At 49.6% G+C, this 19,080-nt stretch overlaps 2 pseudogenes and 1 gene segment (V, D, J or C); all 3 read left to right on the forward strand.

Moving 5' to 3' along the window:
- The first annotated feature begins 321 nt into the window (after positions 1–321).
- LOC121152808 lies at positions 322–932 on the forward strand. The segment is given in 2 exon segments: positions 322–418; positions 517–932. Coding segments are annotated over 2 exon segments (442 nt in total).
- Positions 933–8,268: 7,336 nt separating this feature from the next.
- Positions 8,269–8,910, forward strand: LOC121152809 (annotated as a pseudogene).
- A 3,316-nt stretch (positions 8,911–12,226) lies between these two features.
- On the forward strand, positions 12,227–12,910 carry LOC121153189 (annotated as a pseudogene).
- Positions 12,911–19,080: the final 6,170 nt, after the last annotated feature.

Genomic DNA, 19,080 nt, shown 5'->3' on the forward strand with positions numbered 1-19,080 from the left:
TGCAGCTGGATATGAGTATCAAGCGCTTCAATCCAAACGAGGAGTCATTTATACCACCATGTAATATATCTACACTCTCACTAAAAGTACACAAGATACTTGAGCAATCGGTTTGAGATTCATAAACAACAAATCAAAAATTCTGACTCTCCATCACAGCCACCACATTCCAAGCCCTTGCACAGCTGCTCTGTACTGTGACTTCTCTAAAGTGTCCAACACCAAGGCTTACTATATAGGAGCACAACATGCAAATAGGGCCCTCCTTCTGCTTATGAAAACCAGCCTCACCAGCAGCTCTGACACAGGAGCCCCAGTCCAGGGACTCCCAGCTGTCCCACTCAGGGATCGCATTCCACACAGACACTCACCATGGAGACCGCACTGTGCTGGCTTCTCCTGGTGGCTGTGCTCCAAGGTCAGTAATGGAGGACAAGGGGTGTTGAGTATGGGAGAGGATGAGGGTGAGGGGTCAGTGGGTGTGACAGTTTCCAACGAGGACGTTTGTGTTTGCAGGTGTCCAGTGTCAGGAGCAGCTGGAGGAGTCCGGCGGAGGCTTGGTCCAGCCTGGGGCGACACTGACACTCACCTGCAAAGCCTCTGGATTTGACATCAGTAGCTATAGCATGTGCTGGATCCGCCAGGCTCCCAGCAAAGGGCTTTGAGTGGCTTACATTCATTAATTATGATGGTAGTACCACATACTACGCGTCCTCCGTGGAGGGCCGATTCACCATCTCCAGAAACACCACCACCAGCACAGTGACCCTGCAAATGACCGCTCTGACAGCCCAGGACACCGCCATCTATTACTGTGCCAGAGACACAGTGCAGGGCCCTCAGTGTGAGCCCAGGCACAAACCTGCCTGCAGGGTGGCATGGCTCCACCAGGGGGCGCCCAGTGCTTGCTGAGCTAGTAGACCCATGTGCAGGTGCAGGCCTGGTTCCTGTTTTAGGAATTGGGGTTTCTCTCCCACAACAGTCTCTAGGGAACTATTCTATAGTTAGACTTTATTTTTCTACTCCACAGACATTGACTTATACATACAGCTTTGGTATTGTAAGAGGAGTGTAACTACAATAAATTTTTGATTCAGGCATATCCACAGTCAGAAATGAAGTGATAAGGCAGAGTCTAGATAAGTCTCAGCAATAGCACAGCATGGGTGTCTGGGCCACCAATGATGTGGCTGTGGATGGACATCCCTGTGCCAGCCCAGGCTTCCTGCTGGGAATCTTAGCTCCTCGTTCACTGCTGCTAGGCAGGGAGAGTGTCCCGGGCTTGCGGGCAGTCAGAGTACCAACTGATGCTGGGCTCTGCCTTCTGGCAACCCAATGGCAAGCTCTGGAGTCTTGGGGTATGGAATCACTGCCTAGGGACATCCATGGATAAGTACACAATACTTGTAGGCAAGGAGTGAATCCTGAGGGACACCCAACAACAGGACCACTGTGCTTGCAGGTAAGCGAGAAGACAGATCGGTGGTTCAGAGGAGAGAGACCTGAAGAACTCTGTGGGTCAGAATGATGCCCTAGCCTATATGGGAGACCTGAGCTGGGATTGTTAGCATGGAACATGGCTGACCACCACATCCCAGCACACATGCAAGCTATGTCTGGCAGGGCTAGATCCTAGTACCTGACAGTGAGTCAGTTCAGGGCATGGGTCTAATTAGACTGGGCCATGACACCAACCAGCACACAAGAGAACCAGGTTCAGGAGTGGATTCTGTGGGGGATATGTGGGACCAACCCTATATAACTACAAGTCCCACTGGTTAGCTTGAGAGTTGGGATGGTGATGGGCTGAGCTAGGTGTGACCATGAACACACCAATGCTCACCAGTATGGGGGCTGGGAACAAGCGGGGGCAGGTCCAGGCTGCAGCACCCGCATGAGCACCCAAATTCAGGGTGTGGGGTGGGTTGCACCAGCTCATACAAAGGCTGGGACAGATGGGGCAAGCCAAGTTGGGTAAGGGCCAAGCACCCAGTAGCATGTGTGATGTCTGTGTCCGGGAGTGGCCCAAACGGGGGAACATGGGAAACTCACTTAGTGGGTCAAAGCTCCTGCTGATGAGCATGTGGTCCAGGCCTGGGTGTTGGGCAAGCTGGGCAGGGTAGCTCCACCCATCAGCAAGTATGTGAGTTGATTTTGGAAGGGGGCAGACAAGGCCAGGCTGAAGAAACCACACCCCACTGGCAAGTGCAGAAAACAGGATGGAGTGTGGGTTATGCCAGACTTGGCTGCCACACTTACTGGTTTGCATGAGTCAGGTATGAGAGCTGATAGCAGGGTCAGTTTGAAACACCCACCAGTGAGACTTGTAACTGAGTGCCAGCTGGGCCAGGCCAGGCTGCAGTATCTGAAGGCAACGACCAAGACAGGGGAGGGGCTATGGTAGCTGGTCATAGCAACCACTGGCATGCGCGAGATCTGTGGCTGGGATCAGGCCTGGTTGGAGAGCTAAAGGGACACCCTGGCTGGGTTGTGGGTCCCCACTGGTGAGTGTGGGAACCAGAGTGGGGGTGAGATTTCATCTAGATATGAATACAGTCTCTGTCGGCACAGGTGTGGACTGGATCTGTGACGTGCAAGACTGGGCTAGACTCCAGCACGCATTGGAGCTCCTGAGAAAAAGGATCAATGTAGGATGGGTTGGGCTAGGTCTCTGTCCCTGCTGAGGCACGTGTTAGCTGTGTCTAGGTCTGGACCAGGCTAGGCTGGGCTATAGCACCCAACAATAAGAACCAGAATGAGTGGAAGCCGATCAGGAAAGGCCACTATTCCAGCTAGGACAGGAGATGGACTACGTAGGGCTTGCCCATGCACGCACTGGTGTGCCCAGAAACTGGTACTGGGCGAGTTTTTGATGGAGGAGCTTGGCAATTCACCTGTCAGGATACAATCCCTGCAGGTGAGTGCAAAAACCAAGAAAGAGAGCAACCCAGACCAGGCCAAGTTATGGTGTCCATGGGTGTTGTGGGCTAAGGAGTTGATTAGCACTTGTTAAGCTGAGTACTACAGGAAATGGGCTTGGGGCTAAAAGCATCTGGCCTAATCAGACTTATTAGCATCCTATTGCTCTGTTCAAGGGCTTGGGGGAAAGAGTATATAAGGAGTAATAAAGAGAGGCTTGGGAGAGACTTCCACCATCACTGGTCTCCTGTCAGTGCCCCATCCCCTTGCTATGTCCACAATATCGGCTCTGCTGGCCGGTGCACATGGGCTTATCTTTATATCAGGTCTGGGGCAAGCTTGATTAGACCAGTTCATATAACCTGCTGGCAAATTTAAGAGCCAGAATGGAGTGTGGGTCATGCCAGGTCAAGCCATAATACCAGCCAGTTCACACTAAGGTTGGGACTGGGGGCTGGTTGGGCTGTCTAGGCTCTAGTCCTTACCAGAATGAGCTGGAACTGGAGGTGTGCTGAAAGAGAAAATTTAGAATAGAGATGTTCAATTTGGGTTTTTTGCTTTCTGTATCTCGCTTGCTGAGAATAGCTGAATAGGATGTCTTTGGTAAATGATTAGGTTCAATTGGGACTCAGGATACAAAGTACGACAGTGGCCCTGAGATAGGTATCTCAGGAGGAATCAAGGTAAAATAGTGAGGAGCCGAAAAGTCCCTGACTTCTTGGAGGAGGCTCCAAAGGTCTGAGAAAAGTAAACTCGGTCTGAGAACAGCAAACTCAAGGAAAATTGTGACAAGGAACTAAAAGAAACAGCAGTCTTATGATGTAATGGTCAGGAAAAAACAGCCCCTAACTTTATTGTTTTATGATTCTATTTGTATCCATTAGTAAGCTCTTTTTCAAAATGCTGTATCTGTGGGCCCGGCGCGGTGGTGCAAGTGGTTAAGGTCCTCGCCTTGCAGGCCCGGGAACCCATATGGGCGCCGGTTTTAATCCCGGCAGCCCTGCTTCCCATCCAGCCCCTTGCCTGTGGCTCGGGAAAGCAGTCGAGGACGGCCCAAGGCTTTGGGACCCTGCACCCGCGTGAGAGACCTGGAAGAGGCTCTTGGCTTCAGATCGGCATAGCATCGGCCATTGCGCTCACTTGGGGAGTGAATCATCGGACAGAAAATCTTCCTCTCTGTGTCTCCTCTCTGTATATCTGCCTTTCCAATAAAAAAAATAATAATAAAAATAAATCTTAAAAAAAAAAATGCTGTATCTGTGATTTTGACCTATAAAAGCCATGTGGTGTAGCGATTTAGTACGGATGTGCCACCCTCCTGCGTGAGGAACTGGCCTCCGTCCCAGCGCGCTGGCATCTGAATAAATCCTCCTGCTTTTGCATCAAGCCTCGTCTTTGTTGATCATTGGGGAGACTCACTTTCTCGAGAGTCGGTAAGGCTGTCCTCACTCTGCGCGGCCTTACAGTGCCAGGACAGGCCAGGCTACAGCACCCACTGGCAAATGTCGAGGTGAGGTGGGCCATTTATACCAGACTGGGCCACAGCACCCAACCAGCACTCATGAGACCTGGGGGGGCTTGGGCGATGTAAGGACTTATTCCAATATCTCACCCTGGACCTTGCACCATTTCTTCTTCCTCACAGCTCACGAAATTCGTGCCAGTCCAGCCATCCACCAATCAGATGTAACCTGGCATTCCACCTGAGAACCGCACCCCCAATCTCCCAGCCCCTTCCCCAACTCCACCCACTCACCAATCATCCCCAGGCACTAATCCCTGGGGCCTGCTCTCAAACCCTCCCAATCCCGCCCCCCACACCTGGCAGACAAAAAAGGCCCCCAGGTGAAGCTCTCTCTCTTCTTTGCTTTTCCCCTCTCTCCTCCTTCTAGCCCCCTCCCCGCTTCCCCTCCCTCTGTTCCTGCCCCCACTGGAATAAACCTCCTAAGGTACCTTGTTGTGTCTGGTGTTTTGAGCTCACGGTAAAGAACCAGGTTGCGGGAATTAGCTGCGCGTAAGATATCGTAATACCCTATGAACTAGAACTAGAACTCTACCACCTTTTTAAATAACTAACAGGCAAACCCAGTAGGGTGGCTGCAGGGAGAGTCCATGCTGGGCCACTATTCCCACTGGTGAGTGTGAGAGCTGGGACCAGGAGCAGATCAGGCCGGGCGGGCTACAATACCTGTTGGCCTGCATGTGAGCTGGATTAAGCACAAGCCAGGCTGAGCAGACTGTACCTACTGGTACATGCATAAGCCAGAGGGGGTGAGGGTTGGTTGGGCTTTGCCACAGGATCAGCTGGCAGATGCTGGCACAGAGGGAAACTCTGTTGAGCTAAACTGCAGTTCACCTAAACAATGCAAGATCCAGGAGTGAGAGTGAGCCATTGTGGAAACCGTGGGCACGTCCCCCTTGGGTAGCCACTCTAACTGGAGAGAATGAGAACCAGCAATGGGACAGGCATGGCTAGACAGAGAGTTGCACCCACCAGCACATGTGTGGGCTAGATAGTGGGGTTGGATGGGTTGAAATAGGCTTCAAAGCCCATTAGTACATAGGAGAACTGAACAGAATGTGGGACAGACAGGACCAGTCTGCTATACATACTGGCAAGCACGGGAACCAGGGCAGGAGGCAATCCTGGTGGAGATTATTGTGAATCACTCTGACAAGGCTACAACTCTCATTGGTTTGTGTGGGGGCTGAGTGTGTGGTGGGCAGGATTCGGCTGGACTGAAACACTGATTAGTTTGCGTAGAAGATAGGGCTGGAGACAACTGACCCAGCAATTGCAACTAACAGTGTGCACACAGACCAATTTGGGTGACAGACTGTGACAGACTCCATATTGGCATGCACACACAGCAGTCAGGTCTGGGGGTCCCAGCATGATAGCCTATTGGCTAAAGTCCTAGCCTTGAAGGAGCCCGGGATCCCATATGGGTGCCGGTTCTAATCCCAGCAGCTCCACTTCCCATCCAGCTCCCTGCTTGTGGCCTAGGAAAGCAGTCAAGGACGGCCCAAAGCCTTGGGACCCTGCACCCATGTGGGTAAAATGGAGGAAGCTCTGGGTTTCTTGCTTAGGATTGACTCAGCTCCAGCCATTGTGGCCACTTGGGGAGTGAACCATCCTCTCTGTTTCTCCTCTCTGTATGTCTGCCTTTCCAATAAAAATAAATAAATCTTAAAAATAATCAGGTCTGGGAAAACCTCAGATGAAATTTCTTCCGGAATCCCCTCAACTAAACTGCTGGACTCAAAACTCTATCCATGGAGGGAATTGCAGGTTGCATGGTCTGACCGTAGAATGCATGTGTCAGAGTTGGGTCTCCTCAGTGTCTTTTTTTTTTTAAAGATTTATTTTTATTATGTTTTTATTGGAAAGGCAGATATACAGCAAGGAGGAGAGACAGAGAGGAAGATCTTCCGTCCGACGATTCACGCCCCAAGTGAGCGCAATGGCCGATGCTATGCCGATCCGAAGCCAGGGGCCTCTTCCGGGTCTCCCACGCGGGTGCAGGGTCCCAAAGCTTTGGGCCGTCCTCTGTTGCTTTCCCGGGCCACAGGCAGGGAGGTGGAAGGGAAGCGGGGCTGCCGGGATTAGAACCGGCACCCATATGGGATCCCGGGCCTGCAAGGCGAGGACCTTAACCACTTGCACCACCACACCGGGCCCTCCTCAGTGTCTTAAACGGAGCAGTGGACAGCATATCCAGATACACATGGAGGGTTTGGCAGTACATTGGAGCCTGCAGAGGACACCTGATACCAAAACAGAGGACAGAAGACAGAACAAATCAATTAACTACCACAGCCAAGAGTGGCAGTGAATACCTGGGCAAACGGAGACTCTAAGGTGGACTATGTCAGCCAGTGGAGTCTGGACAGATTACATAGTTATTGGAGTGGCAAGATCAACACCAATACAAAACTGTTGAGCTATCAAAAGGACTTGAGCAGGACCGTCAGAGCATGCCCACATCGGGGAACCTGGGATGGGTGGGAGGCTGAGTGTGGCTTCTCCCCTTCTCTCTCCTCTAACATTAGATACAGGAAGGAAACAAGGGAATCTCAAAATAATGATCTCCCACTGTCGCCTACCCTTGATGCTTCACACCCTAATGAAATGTGAAAAGGTGTCAAAAATTAAATTTATGTAATAAAAAATTTTTAAAACCCAGATATCCTTAGGAACAAAAGAAATGAAGTAATATACTAAAGACACAGTTCTCAGCTTAGTTAAGAGGGCACACAGACTCTTGCCCAGACGCAAGGGGATGCTAGGTCCTGCTTCCTGTCATGGTCTGCCATTTCCCCTCCTGTAACAGTGTCCCAAGTTGCAATTTTCATCGATGATGATGATCCCAACACTAGGTTCACAGTGCAATGCACCTTTTGACATTACAGGGAGATATTTCAGACGAAATTAATGTGTCATTTATAGGGAGTGATCCTGAGTGGGTCAGTGGGGTCAGACTTTTAAGGGATATCTGGCACCTGGGAGTCTCTTCCTGTTGGGGTCAGGCAGAGCCCTCAGTGGGATTCTCTGGTTGAGGCAGGTAGGATTCAGATCAGAACCAGACACAGTGCAGAGCAGAGTCTGACCTGGTAAACCTGAAGTGTCCAAGTCCACCTCCTCCCTGCACAGCTGGACACATGTGACACAGTGTGACCGCTGTCCTCTTCCCTGTGACGATCAGAATCATCCTCTGCAGGCTGTGTGCCCACAGCTCCCTTTCTCTTCTGCATCCTGAACCACAGTGGAGCTCCATGTGGTCCTAGTCCCATTGTCAGGCTGTGAACCGTCTGCACACTCACACTGTTGCCCACACTTGTCTCTTTGTGCGTCATGCACAGTAGTGGGTGATGGTCTCAGCACATGAGCCTGTACCACCTACGGGAACACACATCCCGTTCCAGACCTCCACGTTCTCTCTCCCCAGGTCAAAGCTGACCCAGGCATTTGGGGTATCATAAATCCCCAACCGGAGACCTCCCGGTCATCGTCTCCCTTTCTGTGCCCACCCCCTTCTTCTCTATTGCAATGTATCCAAACTAACTGGAAAGACCAAAAACTGGTTTAAGCAAAGGATTCGAATATGTTAACCTTGTATGTTTTATATACTCACACTGTAAAATGAAAGAGGTAATTACTCTGAATGTTTGATGTCTAATTCATAATGCAAGGAATCAGACTTCTAAACCATCCATTCAATTCTTCACAACTGCAGGACACCCACACCAGTTCAGGGCTCTGATCTATTAAGCTTCAGATATCGTGGCCTTTTATATAACAGCAGATCTTACACAGAGGGCCCTCCCCTGTGCTCAAGAAGACCAGCCTCACCAGCAGCTCTGACACAGGAGCCCCAGACCAGGGACTCCCAGCTGTCCCACTCAGGGATCGCACTCCACACAGACACTCACCATGGAGACCGCACTGTGCTGGCTTCTCCTGGTGGCTGTGCTCCAAGGTCAGTGATGGAGGACAAGGGGTGTTGAGTATGGGAGAGGATGAGGGTGAGGGGTCAGTGGGTGTGAGTGACAGTTTCCAACGAGGACGTTTGTGTTTGCAGGTGTCCAGTGTCAGGAGCAGCTGGAGGAGTCCGGCGGAGGCTTGGTCCAGCCTGGGGCGACGCTGACACTCACCTGCAAAGCCTCTGGATTTGACTTCAGTAGCAGCTACTTTGTCTGGGTCCGCCAGGCTCCAGGTAAGGGGCTCGAGTGACTCGCAGCAATATATGGTAGTGGTAGCACCGGCTATGCGTCCTCCGTGAAGGGCCGATTCACCATCTCCAGCAGCAGCGCTACTAGCACGGTGTCCCTGCAAATGACCGCTCTGACAGCCCAGGACACAGCCCTCTATTACTGTGCCAGAGACAATGTGCAGGGCCCTCAGTGTGAGCCAGGAACAAACCTGGCTGCAGGGGCACGCAGCTCCACCAGGGGGCGCAGTGCTTGCTGAGCTAGCAGACCCATGTGCAGGTGCAGGCCTGGTCCTCTTAGGGAATTTGGCTTTCCTCTCCCACAACAGTAGGTGGGGAACATTTCTAAATTCATGCTGTCACCCTCTCCCATAATTTCTGAGCTATAGAGTTGTGACATAATAAGAAAGCACTGATACAGGAATGACACTGGATGCATCTGTGGTTACAGTTGGAATGCAGACTTATCACCAGTGACTGACTGGGCCTGGAGAATGAGAGACCACATTCACCTTCAGCAGGAGCAGGGCGAGGTTAAGGGCTGGTTCCTGTCAGGGGTCGGGTTCCCCCATTCACGTTTCCTAAGTTACAATTCTGGATCAGTGGTGTTGTCCCCATCACAGAAACCCCTGTGCACGAGGCTTATTTCCACTTTCATTTTTTAAACTTTTATTCTCATGTTGTTTACATGATTTATTAGTGTGAGAAGGAGTGAGGAATAAGGGATAGTGGTAAGACCATTGTTTCCAAATTCTCTTTCTCTTCTTATATCTGGGGAACAGGAGGTAATGAGGGAAGAAGATGAGCCCAGCCTCCCAACTGCCTCAGGACCCAGGAATGGCAAAGAGCCGCCCGATGTCATGCCAGGGACCCCAGGAGAGAGCACGTTCCAAGGGTTCTGCTTACCTAGTCTTGACAGTTCTGAAATGCTGTCGATCTCACCAATCCAAGGATGAGGAAATCCTTCCATGGCCCATCGGCTGATATACTCTACCTTAGAGCCCCCATTTGCCCAGAAATTTGCTGGCTGAGACAGTTGACCAATTTGTCCTGTCCCTTGTCCTCTGTTATGGTACCAAGTGTCCTCAGTGGCAAACTCCAATGGACTGCCATATCCTCCATGTAAAAGTGGGTATGCTGTTCACTGCTCCATCTAAGCCACTGAGCAGGCCCTGTTCTGACACGTGCACTCCATGGTCAGAACACAGATCCTGCAATCCTCCCCATGGTTGGAATTCTGAGTCCAGTGGTTCAGTTGGGGCAATCTGCAAAGAGAGCTCGTCTGAAATGGTCCCAGACCTGACTCTTGTGTGTGCTTGCCAGTATGTCCTGAGACTGTCACCTACGCCAGCCTACATGTACACTGGCAGTTGCAATTGCTACGTTAGTTCTGTCTCCAGCCCCATCTCTTACATAAACTCATGGATGCTGCAGCCCAACACAATCCTGCTCAACACAAGCTCGGCCCTCACATACAGTGACAGGAACTTCAGCCCAGTCGGAGCGACCCCGAATAACCGCCAACAAGCTCTTCCTCAGTCCTGGATCCTGTGCTTCCCAGTAATGCAGCAGACGGGTCCAGTGTGTTCAACAGCCCATTCAGCTCTCCTACATGTCAATGAGCATTGAAGCCTTGCTCTACCCAATCCATCCCACTATCCAGCCCACACTTGTGCCCGCAGGTGCCTGTCGAGCAGGCCCGCCCTCAACCCTGGTTCTCATGCTCACCAGGGCGAGCTGCAGCCCATCAGAGAGGCGCCCTCCATTTCCCTACTGGCTCAAACTTTTATGCAATTAACTTGAAGGATATAGATGGTATCCACATGGATACCCACTGAATCTGTAAATCATGTATCCATCTGTAAATGTTAATAAAAACAGTCTTTTTACTCCACAGATTTGAGATCCCACTTTGATGTCGTTGTCCATTTCTGCCTCTCGTTTCACAGTTGTAATGTGGATATCACCACTTAGTTACACTGACACCTGGGATTTTTATGTTCCCCAAGATATATCCAGTGGGACTGACTTCTTACTAATTTTCCGCAAGAGTCTTACCATTGTGTTGAGGTGCTGATCAGTTTCCTGTGGATGTGCATGGTCAATGATTCTTGAATTTATTTCTCATTTATGGGGTCATGCAGTGATGGATTCTGTCTTACATCTTGTGTGAATGTGAAAAATCTGACTTCCTTTTTTTCTGGATGATGTAATTTATTTCTTAATCACTTGGGAATATGTCGCATGAAATACAGTTAGAGAGGCAAAATGCACATAGCACTAGGAACACAGCAAAAGAAAGTATTCAACAGTATTTTATGGATAAATTTAAAAGAAGGATAACAGTTTTAAAATCCCTCAAATGAGCCTAATAAAACTTAGAGAGGTGACAGAGCAGTCAGCCTGTATGTGTGTGCATGGTTGCATACTCCCCAGTCACATGTACAAACATTACGTGTCATTTAAACCCAAAGGAGAACACTGGGCATGTTCTATGTAGAAATCCCATCATAAGAACATTAGCTGGAATTCACCCTGGAAAGATCACAGGTCATTTGACCTGGCAATCAGAATGAAGAAGGAATGGGTGGGGGATCTTAGAGCACCACGGGAAACACGTTGGGGTAAGAATCTGCTCAGGACTGTGGGGGTGACTGTGCAGTGATCGGGGTGCTAACTCCACATGTACACTTTTACGTGTTTACTGTATTATCGTGGCTCAGCTAGAATGCTGCACAGCCTATGTAAATGCAGCAACGCTGATAGATAACATTGCACACTAGCTAACAAAGTCCTTAAATTCAGCAACATGGATGAGATTCACAACACATTTTTCTAGGATAACCCAAAATGCCACAAAAACACCATGTTCTCTGACACAGTGAGGTTCTTCAAACACACTCAGGGCCTCAGGTCTGTGCTGAGCTGTGATGGGGAGCAGCTGGGTCCAGTGCTGAGGACCAGGGATTGAGGACCAAGGCATCAACAGGAAGCTGAATCAGAAAGGGAGCAGTCTATCACGAAACAGTGCTCAGGCAGAATGCAAGTACTTGAAGGTGGAGGATTAGCACGTTGAGCCAAGACAATGGCATACCCCAACTCTCGTCCGATAATGCATCCTGGGAAACAGTAGCGTATCGTACAAGTGCATGAGTCTGTTCTAACAACATGGTGAATGCAGATGAACCCCAGGACCCCAGGTGTAGTCGACCAAGTGCCAGCGGATCCAGACATTCGATTTCACTTAAAGGTACAGGATGTTCCCCAGGCTCTCTTTGTGTCCATCTCTTCCTCTCTGTTTGCCTCTTGCTTTCCCCATCCTACAGTCTCTTGTAAAAGCATGCTAATGAATGGTGATGTAAACAGCAAAGAATACGGAATAGTAACACTGTATTTTAGATGTACACCTATATTAAAATGAAGCAAGAAAACTGTCCATAATATTAAACACGAGGCTTATAATGTAAGAAATCAGATTTTCTAAATTTACATCATAACTCACGGTCACAGAACATCTCCATCTGCTCAGGGCACCCACTTCTCTGAACACTCCAACAGCAGAATTTATTATATACAAGCAGGACATGCAAATAGGGCCCTCCTTCTGCTCATGAAAACCAGCCTCACCAGCAGCTCTGACACAGGAGCCCCAGACCAGGGACTCCCAGCTGTCCCACTCAGGGATCGCACTCCACACAGACACTCACCATGGAGACCGCACTGTGCTGGCTTCTCCTGGTGGCTGTGCTCCAAGGTCAGTGATGGAGGACAAGGGGTGTTGAGTATGGGAGAGGATGAGGGTGAGGGGTCAGTGGGTGTGAGTGACAGTTTCCAACGAGGACGTTTGTGTTTGCAGGTGTCCAGTGTCAGGAGCAGCTGGAGGAGTCCGGCGGAGGCTTGGTCCAGCCTGGGGCGACACTGACACTCACCTGCAAAGTCTCTGGATTCACCATCAGTAGCTACGGGATGAGTTTGGTCTTTGAAGTCACAGGCAGGGCCTCGAGTGGATCGCATACATTAGTAGCAGTGGTGGTAGCACTAGCTACGCGGACTCCGTGAAGGGCCGATTCACCATCTCCAGAAGCAATGCCCAGAGCACGGTGTCCCTGCAAATGACCGCTCTGACAGCCCAGGACACAGCCCTCTATTACTGTGCCAGAGACACAGTGCAGGGCCCTCAGTGTGAGCCAGTACAAACCGGTCTGCACGGCCTGTGGCTCCACCAGGGGGCGCCCAGTGCAGGAAACACACTGACCACTAAGCAGGTGCAGGTAGGTTAAACCCAGGTTCCCTCCAAGCTAGTGGGAGTAGTCCACATAAATGTTTGTATGGAATGTAGCAATTTTTATGCTTTCATCTTCAAACTTGACATCTTGCTATAATTTCTACATGACAGGAAAAAGAGTCACATGAACTAATTAGGATTCATGAATGAGTCTACAGGCTCAGCATGAACAGAGGCCATAGACAGTTTTTCTCATCAGACTTGGGGCAGTGCCCACAGTAGGCTCTATCATTGGGACAGTTTTGGTTTTCATTGTAGAACACTGAGGCAACCTAACCTGAGTCTTAGATCTGTTGAACATGGACTGTAGCAAATCGTCCTTTCTCCTCCTGTAAAACTGTGTGTGTTCCTTAGATGGCAGCCCAGTATCGCTATAAATATTTTGTCATCCATATTAATTTTCTACTGTAAACCTGCCACCAGCTTTCCCTATTTCCCCTTTCTCACTGAAAATAGAGTTTTGGTGCTGAGTGGAATGCTTCTGGCAGAAGGGAGGCTCGGTGGCCTTCAGAAGGTTCTCCCTGGAGTGGAAGCTCTTTGACCAGCACAGATGCGTTCAGCTGGGCTGGACGACACTGTGGGAGGGCCCAGCAGCATGCTCTGAGCCTTGGGGTGTGGATTTGCTGGGGTGCTGGAGGATCACACTGGTGGCAGTGAAAAACGTCCTGTGGGTTCATACCCAAGTGACAAATTACTGCTGATGGACTTGCACGATTAAGGCCACTGAATGTGTATGCATGCGAGGGGCTGAGACTAAATGGTTTGGAATGGGGACAGGAGGTCCTTTAAGGGTCAGGCCAAAGTATGAGCACTTGTGGGAGACCTGAGCTGGGGTAGTTAGCATCAACCATCATCAAGCACCACTCACAGGCACACACTAAAGCTAAGGCTGGGGCCTAGCAGTGAGAATTGGAACAGGGGACAGGTGGTGCTAGAATGGGTTATAATAGCTAGCACGTGAGAGAACTGGATCTGGTGGCAGAATCTGGGGAAGATATGTGAGCTCATCCCTGTGGAACTGCAATCTCCACTGGCATGCCCAAGAGCTGTGGATGGGAACTGGCCTGGCTGGGAAGCTAAGGGGGCATCCCAGCTTGATTGGCGTTTCCTCTGGTGAGGACGAGAGCCAATTGGTGGCAGCAGGCTGTGCTGGGCATGGCTACAGTCCTCCCCTGCAAGCGTGGGTGTGGACTGAGTCTGGATGGTGGAAGATTGGACTAGACTCCAGCACCCACTGGTAATCGTGAGAGCCAGGGTGGGTGTAGAATTGGCTGGGGTAAGTCTTGACTTCTGCTGAACCACACAAAAGCTGGGTCCAGGCATGGACAGGTGTGGCTGGGTTGCAACACCCAACAGTAAGCACAAGAATGGGTGTGGGTCAGTTGAGCAAGGCCACTGTTCCTGCCAGGGCAAGACGTAGACAAACTCAACCTGGGCCAAGGACCCACTGATGTGTGTGAGATCTGCCACTGGGAGGAGACCCAATAGAGAAACTTTGGGGAACTCATTCATCAGGATGCAGTCCTTGCAGGTGAATGCAAGACTCAAGCAAAAAGCAGCCCAGACCATGCCTGGTTACAGTACCCACCGGCAGACATGTGTGTCAGGTCTGGCGACAGACTAGGCTGGGGCAGTTCATAACATCTACTGGCAGATCTGAGAACCAGGACAGGGTGCAGGAGGAGCCAGGTCAAGCCAAAACACCAGCAAGTTCATTTTAGGGCAGGGACAGTGATCAAGCTGGGCTGGGATGGCTGCAGCACCCACCAGCAAGACCTGGAACAGGGGGCAGGATAGACTGAGCCAGGGTGTGTGGAACAACAGTGGATGCTGAGGTAAGGCAAGCCATGCCAGCCTGGGTCAATGGATGCCAGATTCATGAGCCCTGGGGAAGAGGGTCTGGTAGGACTCAGGTAACCTGGTCCAGGTCCCTGTGCCCATCTGCTAGTTGAGTGCCGGGTTTGTGAGGAATCAGGCAGGGCTCAGGTCACCTGGCTCAGGTACTTGGGCCCAACTGTGAGGGGGTGCCAGCCCTGGGGATGTGGGATCTAGCAGGGCTTGGGTCTCCTGACCCAAGACCCTGTGCCCCCTGTGCTAGGCTCATGAGACTCAAGGGCAGGGGATCTGGCGGGGCTCCAGTCACCTGGCCCAGGTCTTTGGGCTTGCCTACTAGAATATGTCCTCCTCAGTGGAAAAAAAAAAATGGAGCAGTGGATGCAGACCCTGATGCACATGTAGATCATCGCAGCCTATTTGGTACCATAGCAGAAGGAGAATGGAAAAAATGGACAACTACTCCATCCAAATAATTTCAGCAAAAACGTGAGTGAATGGAGGCTTGGGGTTGGCCATGTCAGCCAATGCACATGGAGAGGAGTCTGAATCATTTTTGGATCAGCGAAATTGACAGCATTTCAGAACTATTCAAACAACTTGGGCAGAACCGTTGGCACATGTACACATCAGGACCCTGGGTTGAGATCAGGTGGCAGTTCCTCATCCTTGGCCACTGGCACATTTGGGAAGCCGGGTGTGGATTCTGCCTTTATCTCTTCCACTGAAAAAGAAGAAATAGCAAATTTGGAAACAATGATTTCACCCACTTTTCCCTAACCCTTGAACCTCCCCACCCTGATCAACCATATAATCATCATGTAAAATGAAAATTAAATGATAAAAAATAGAACTGGCCTGAAGAATAGTTGGGGTTCACTCCTCTGTTTGGAAATGTGAGGAGTTAGATGGGATGATAGGCAGTCAGGGTCTCTGGTTCCTGGTGAAGCTACCTTGTCTACGTTCACCATTCAGGAGTAATGAAGAATTGATGACCAAAGTACAAGAAGGCCTGGCTAAAGAAAAAGAACTCAAGCCATCTTTTCAAAAAGACTCTTTTTTTCAAGAGTTATTGTTCATTTTTATTGGAAAGGCAGATATACAGATGTTAGGGTCCAAAATCATCCCACTGTTGGATAGCAAAGAACCAGAAGTGGATGCAATCAGCAAGCAGAGTTTATTGAGCTGGCTAGCCAGGGTCAAGCTCCTCACTTGGCCACGCAGGACTGGTGGATGAGGCAAGACCCCGAGCTAGGGACAAGCCTGATTCTTATAGGCCAGTTTGGCTGTTACAGCAAAGCCCGCGCCCGTGAAAAACACTCCAATCATTTTAAAGCAAATATGAAACACTCCAATCAACTAAAGGCCCGCAAAATGCCTCAAGTCCCTATTCATCATGACAAGACAAAACTATTCTAAGCTAAGGGGTTACAGATGCAAACCAATAGGTAACATATCTGTGAAATACGGACCATGGGGCTATTTATTTTTACCCTTATCAGGGCCACTGACCCTTACTTACATCCTGAGCCTGGGTGCGGGGGACAATGGGTTCTTGCTCTTACTCTTATCAGTGCCTGCAAAAGACCCACTGACCTCACAGCCTAAGCCTGGGAGTGTGACCCAAGTTATTTGTAGAAACTTCTCCTTTTTACTTTAAATTCAAGTTGCTTTTGACTTACTCAAACCACTTCTAATACATAGACCTTTTAACACTTTGGTTGCCTCTAACACAGAGAGGAGGAGAGCCAGAGAAGATCTTCTGTCCCATGGTTCACTCCCCAAGTGGCCGTAATGGTTGGAGCTGTGCCAATCCGAAGCTAGAGCCGGATCTCCCACACAGCTGCAGGGTCCCACGGCTTTGGGCTGTCTTGGACTGCTTTCCCACGCCACAAGCAGAGAGCTGGATGGGAAGTGGAGCTGCCAGGATTAGAACCAGCATCCTTATGGGATCCCGATGCGTTCAAGGCTAGGACTTTAGCCACTACAAAAGGACGCTTAATAACCCCTCCCTCCATTCCTGTGTCATCCACTCAAATGTAAAAAATTTTCTAATCAAACCATTAACCAGTTTCTTATGCAGGACGAGGAGCATCCCTCTATCTCCCATTCCTCCCACCAGGCTGCAACTACTGCCAAGAGAAAACTCAGCTTGAAGAAGCCGTACAGAACAATGTCCATTTCCTTTATATAAAACAAAAGGGAGGAATATAAGGAGTTATTCGAATACCCCACCCTGGACCTGGTGCCATTTCCTCTTCCTCACAGCTCACGAAATTCGCACCAGTCCAGCCATCCACCAATCAGGCATTTCACCTGAGAATCCCACCCCCAATCTCCCAACCCCATCCTCAACTCCGCCCACTTACTAATCATTCTTAGGCAATCACCACCTGTGACAGTCTCAAGCTCCCATCCCCTGGGGCCTGCTCTTGATCCCTCCCAATCCCCGCCCCCACACACCTTGCAGGTTCACCAGAGTGACAAAAAGGCCCCAAGTATGGCTCTCTCTCTTCTCCCTCCGGCCTCCCTCCCCTCCCTCCTTCCCTTTTTCCCCACTCCCCGCTGACCTTCACCACCTCTACCCCATTCCTCCCAGCTTGGAATAAACCTCCTAAGATACAAAAAAAAAAAAAAAAAAGAATAGAATTGGGAGTTTACCTGTCTAGATCACAACCCTCAGGCTCTCTCATGCAGGTCCTCTGTGATGGAGGCAGTTCCAGGTCTATACTGCTGAGCATTGCACACTCCTGGGTCAACTGTTTCCCAAGTAACAGAACTTCTCTGTCTCCTTGAGGATTGGAGCAATAGCTAGATGGGCAGGGACAGAAGAAAGGAAGGCAGGGAAGGAGGGAAGGAAGACAGAAGATGAATGGATGGTCTTGAGTGGATGGCTAGATGGATGGAATCCTAGTCCATCTTCAAATGTAAGAGCTTTCATGTACCTGTAGTGAACATTAAGCTTTATTAATGACCTGAACTATTGTGAATATCACTGTGATAATTGGACATGGTGACTTCACAAACATTGCCTGATTTGCAGGCCGATTTACATATAAGAGACACTGGGAAGGGACAACTGGAACATGCAGAGACTGGACCAGGATCCAAAGCACCACTCAGAAGGAGGAATAACTCCATTCTACCCCACAAGGAGATGACTTGGTTCGTGACAAACGGTGACATCGTTCATGATTCACTACAACAGAGGTCACCATGCATGAGACCATGAAAAGGAGGTAGAAATGAAAGTTACACTGAGTAGTTCTGCTCACACTGCTGCAACGCATAAACTGTAATAGCACACTATACCCCAGAAACCTGGTATTTATACACGGTTTCCAATATATTGAAATAAAGGCAGCAAACAAATCAATAACCATACAGGCGACTCAAAAGGAAACCACTTGCCTTCTTCTAGAGTTTAAGACAGACTGAAATGAGGGCAGAGTTGGTGCGCCCCAATCAAGAACTCTTGCTTTGTTTCCAAGAACTGGATTGAACCCACATACACTATTTCCCATTCTTGTTTCTTATTTTTTAAGGATATACTTATTTTTATTTGAACGGCAAGTTTATAGGGAGAAGCAGAGATGAAGAGGGAAAGATCTTCAATTTCTCATTCTCTCCCAAATGCTCAAAACGGCAAGAGCTGGACCAATCCAAATCCAGGAGGTGTTTCCAAGTATCCTACATAGATGCTATTTCATGAGGACTTGTGCCCATCCTATGGAGCAATCTGAGGCCATCTCCAGAGAGCTGGATCAGAAGTGAAGCAGTGGAAACACGAAAAGGCAACCATGTGCAATGCTGGAGCCAAGACAATGACATACCCCAACTCTCGTCCGATAATGCATCCTGGGAAACAGTAGCGTATCGTACAAGTGCATGAGTCTGTTCTAACAACGTGGTGAATGCAGATGAACCCCAGGACCCCAGGTGTAGTCGACCAAGTGCCAGCGGATCCAGACATTCGATTTCACTTAAAGGTACAGGATGTTCCCCAGGCTCTCTTTGTGTCCATCTCTTCCTCTCTGTTTGCCTCTTGCTTTCCCCATCCTACAGTCTCTTGTAAAAGCATGCTAATGAATGGTGATGTAAACAGCAAAGAATACGGAATAGTAACACTGTATTTTAGATGTACACCTATATTAAAATGAAGCAAGAAAACTGTCCATAATATTAAACACGAGGCTTATAATGTAAGAAATCAGATTTTCTAAATTTACGTCATAACTCACGGTCACAGAACATCTCCATCTGCTCAGGGCACTCACTTCTCTGAACACAAAACAGCAGAATTTATTATATACAAGCAGGACATGCAAACAG

This window comes from Ochotona curzoniae, unplaced genomic scaffold (genome assembly GCF_017591425.1).
Source record: "Ochotona curzoniae isolate NIBS_2020 unplaced genomic scaffold, NIBS_Ocur_1.0 contig_2688, whole genome shotgun sequence".
Classification (NCBI taxonomy): domain Eukaryota; kingdom Metazoa; phylum Chordata; class Mammalia; order Lagomorpha; family Ochotonidae; genus Ochotona; species Ochotona curzoniae.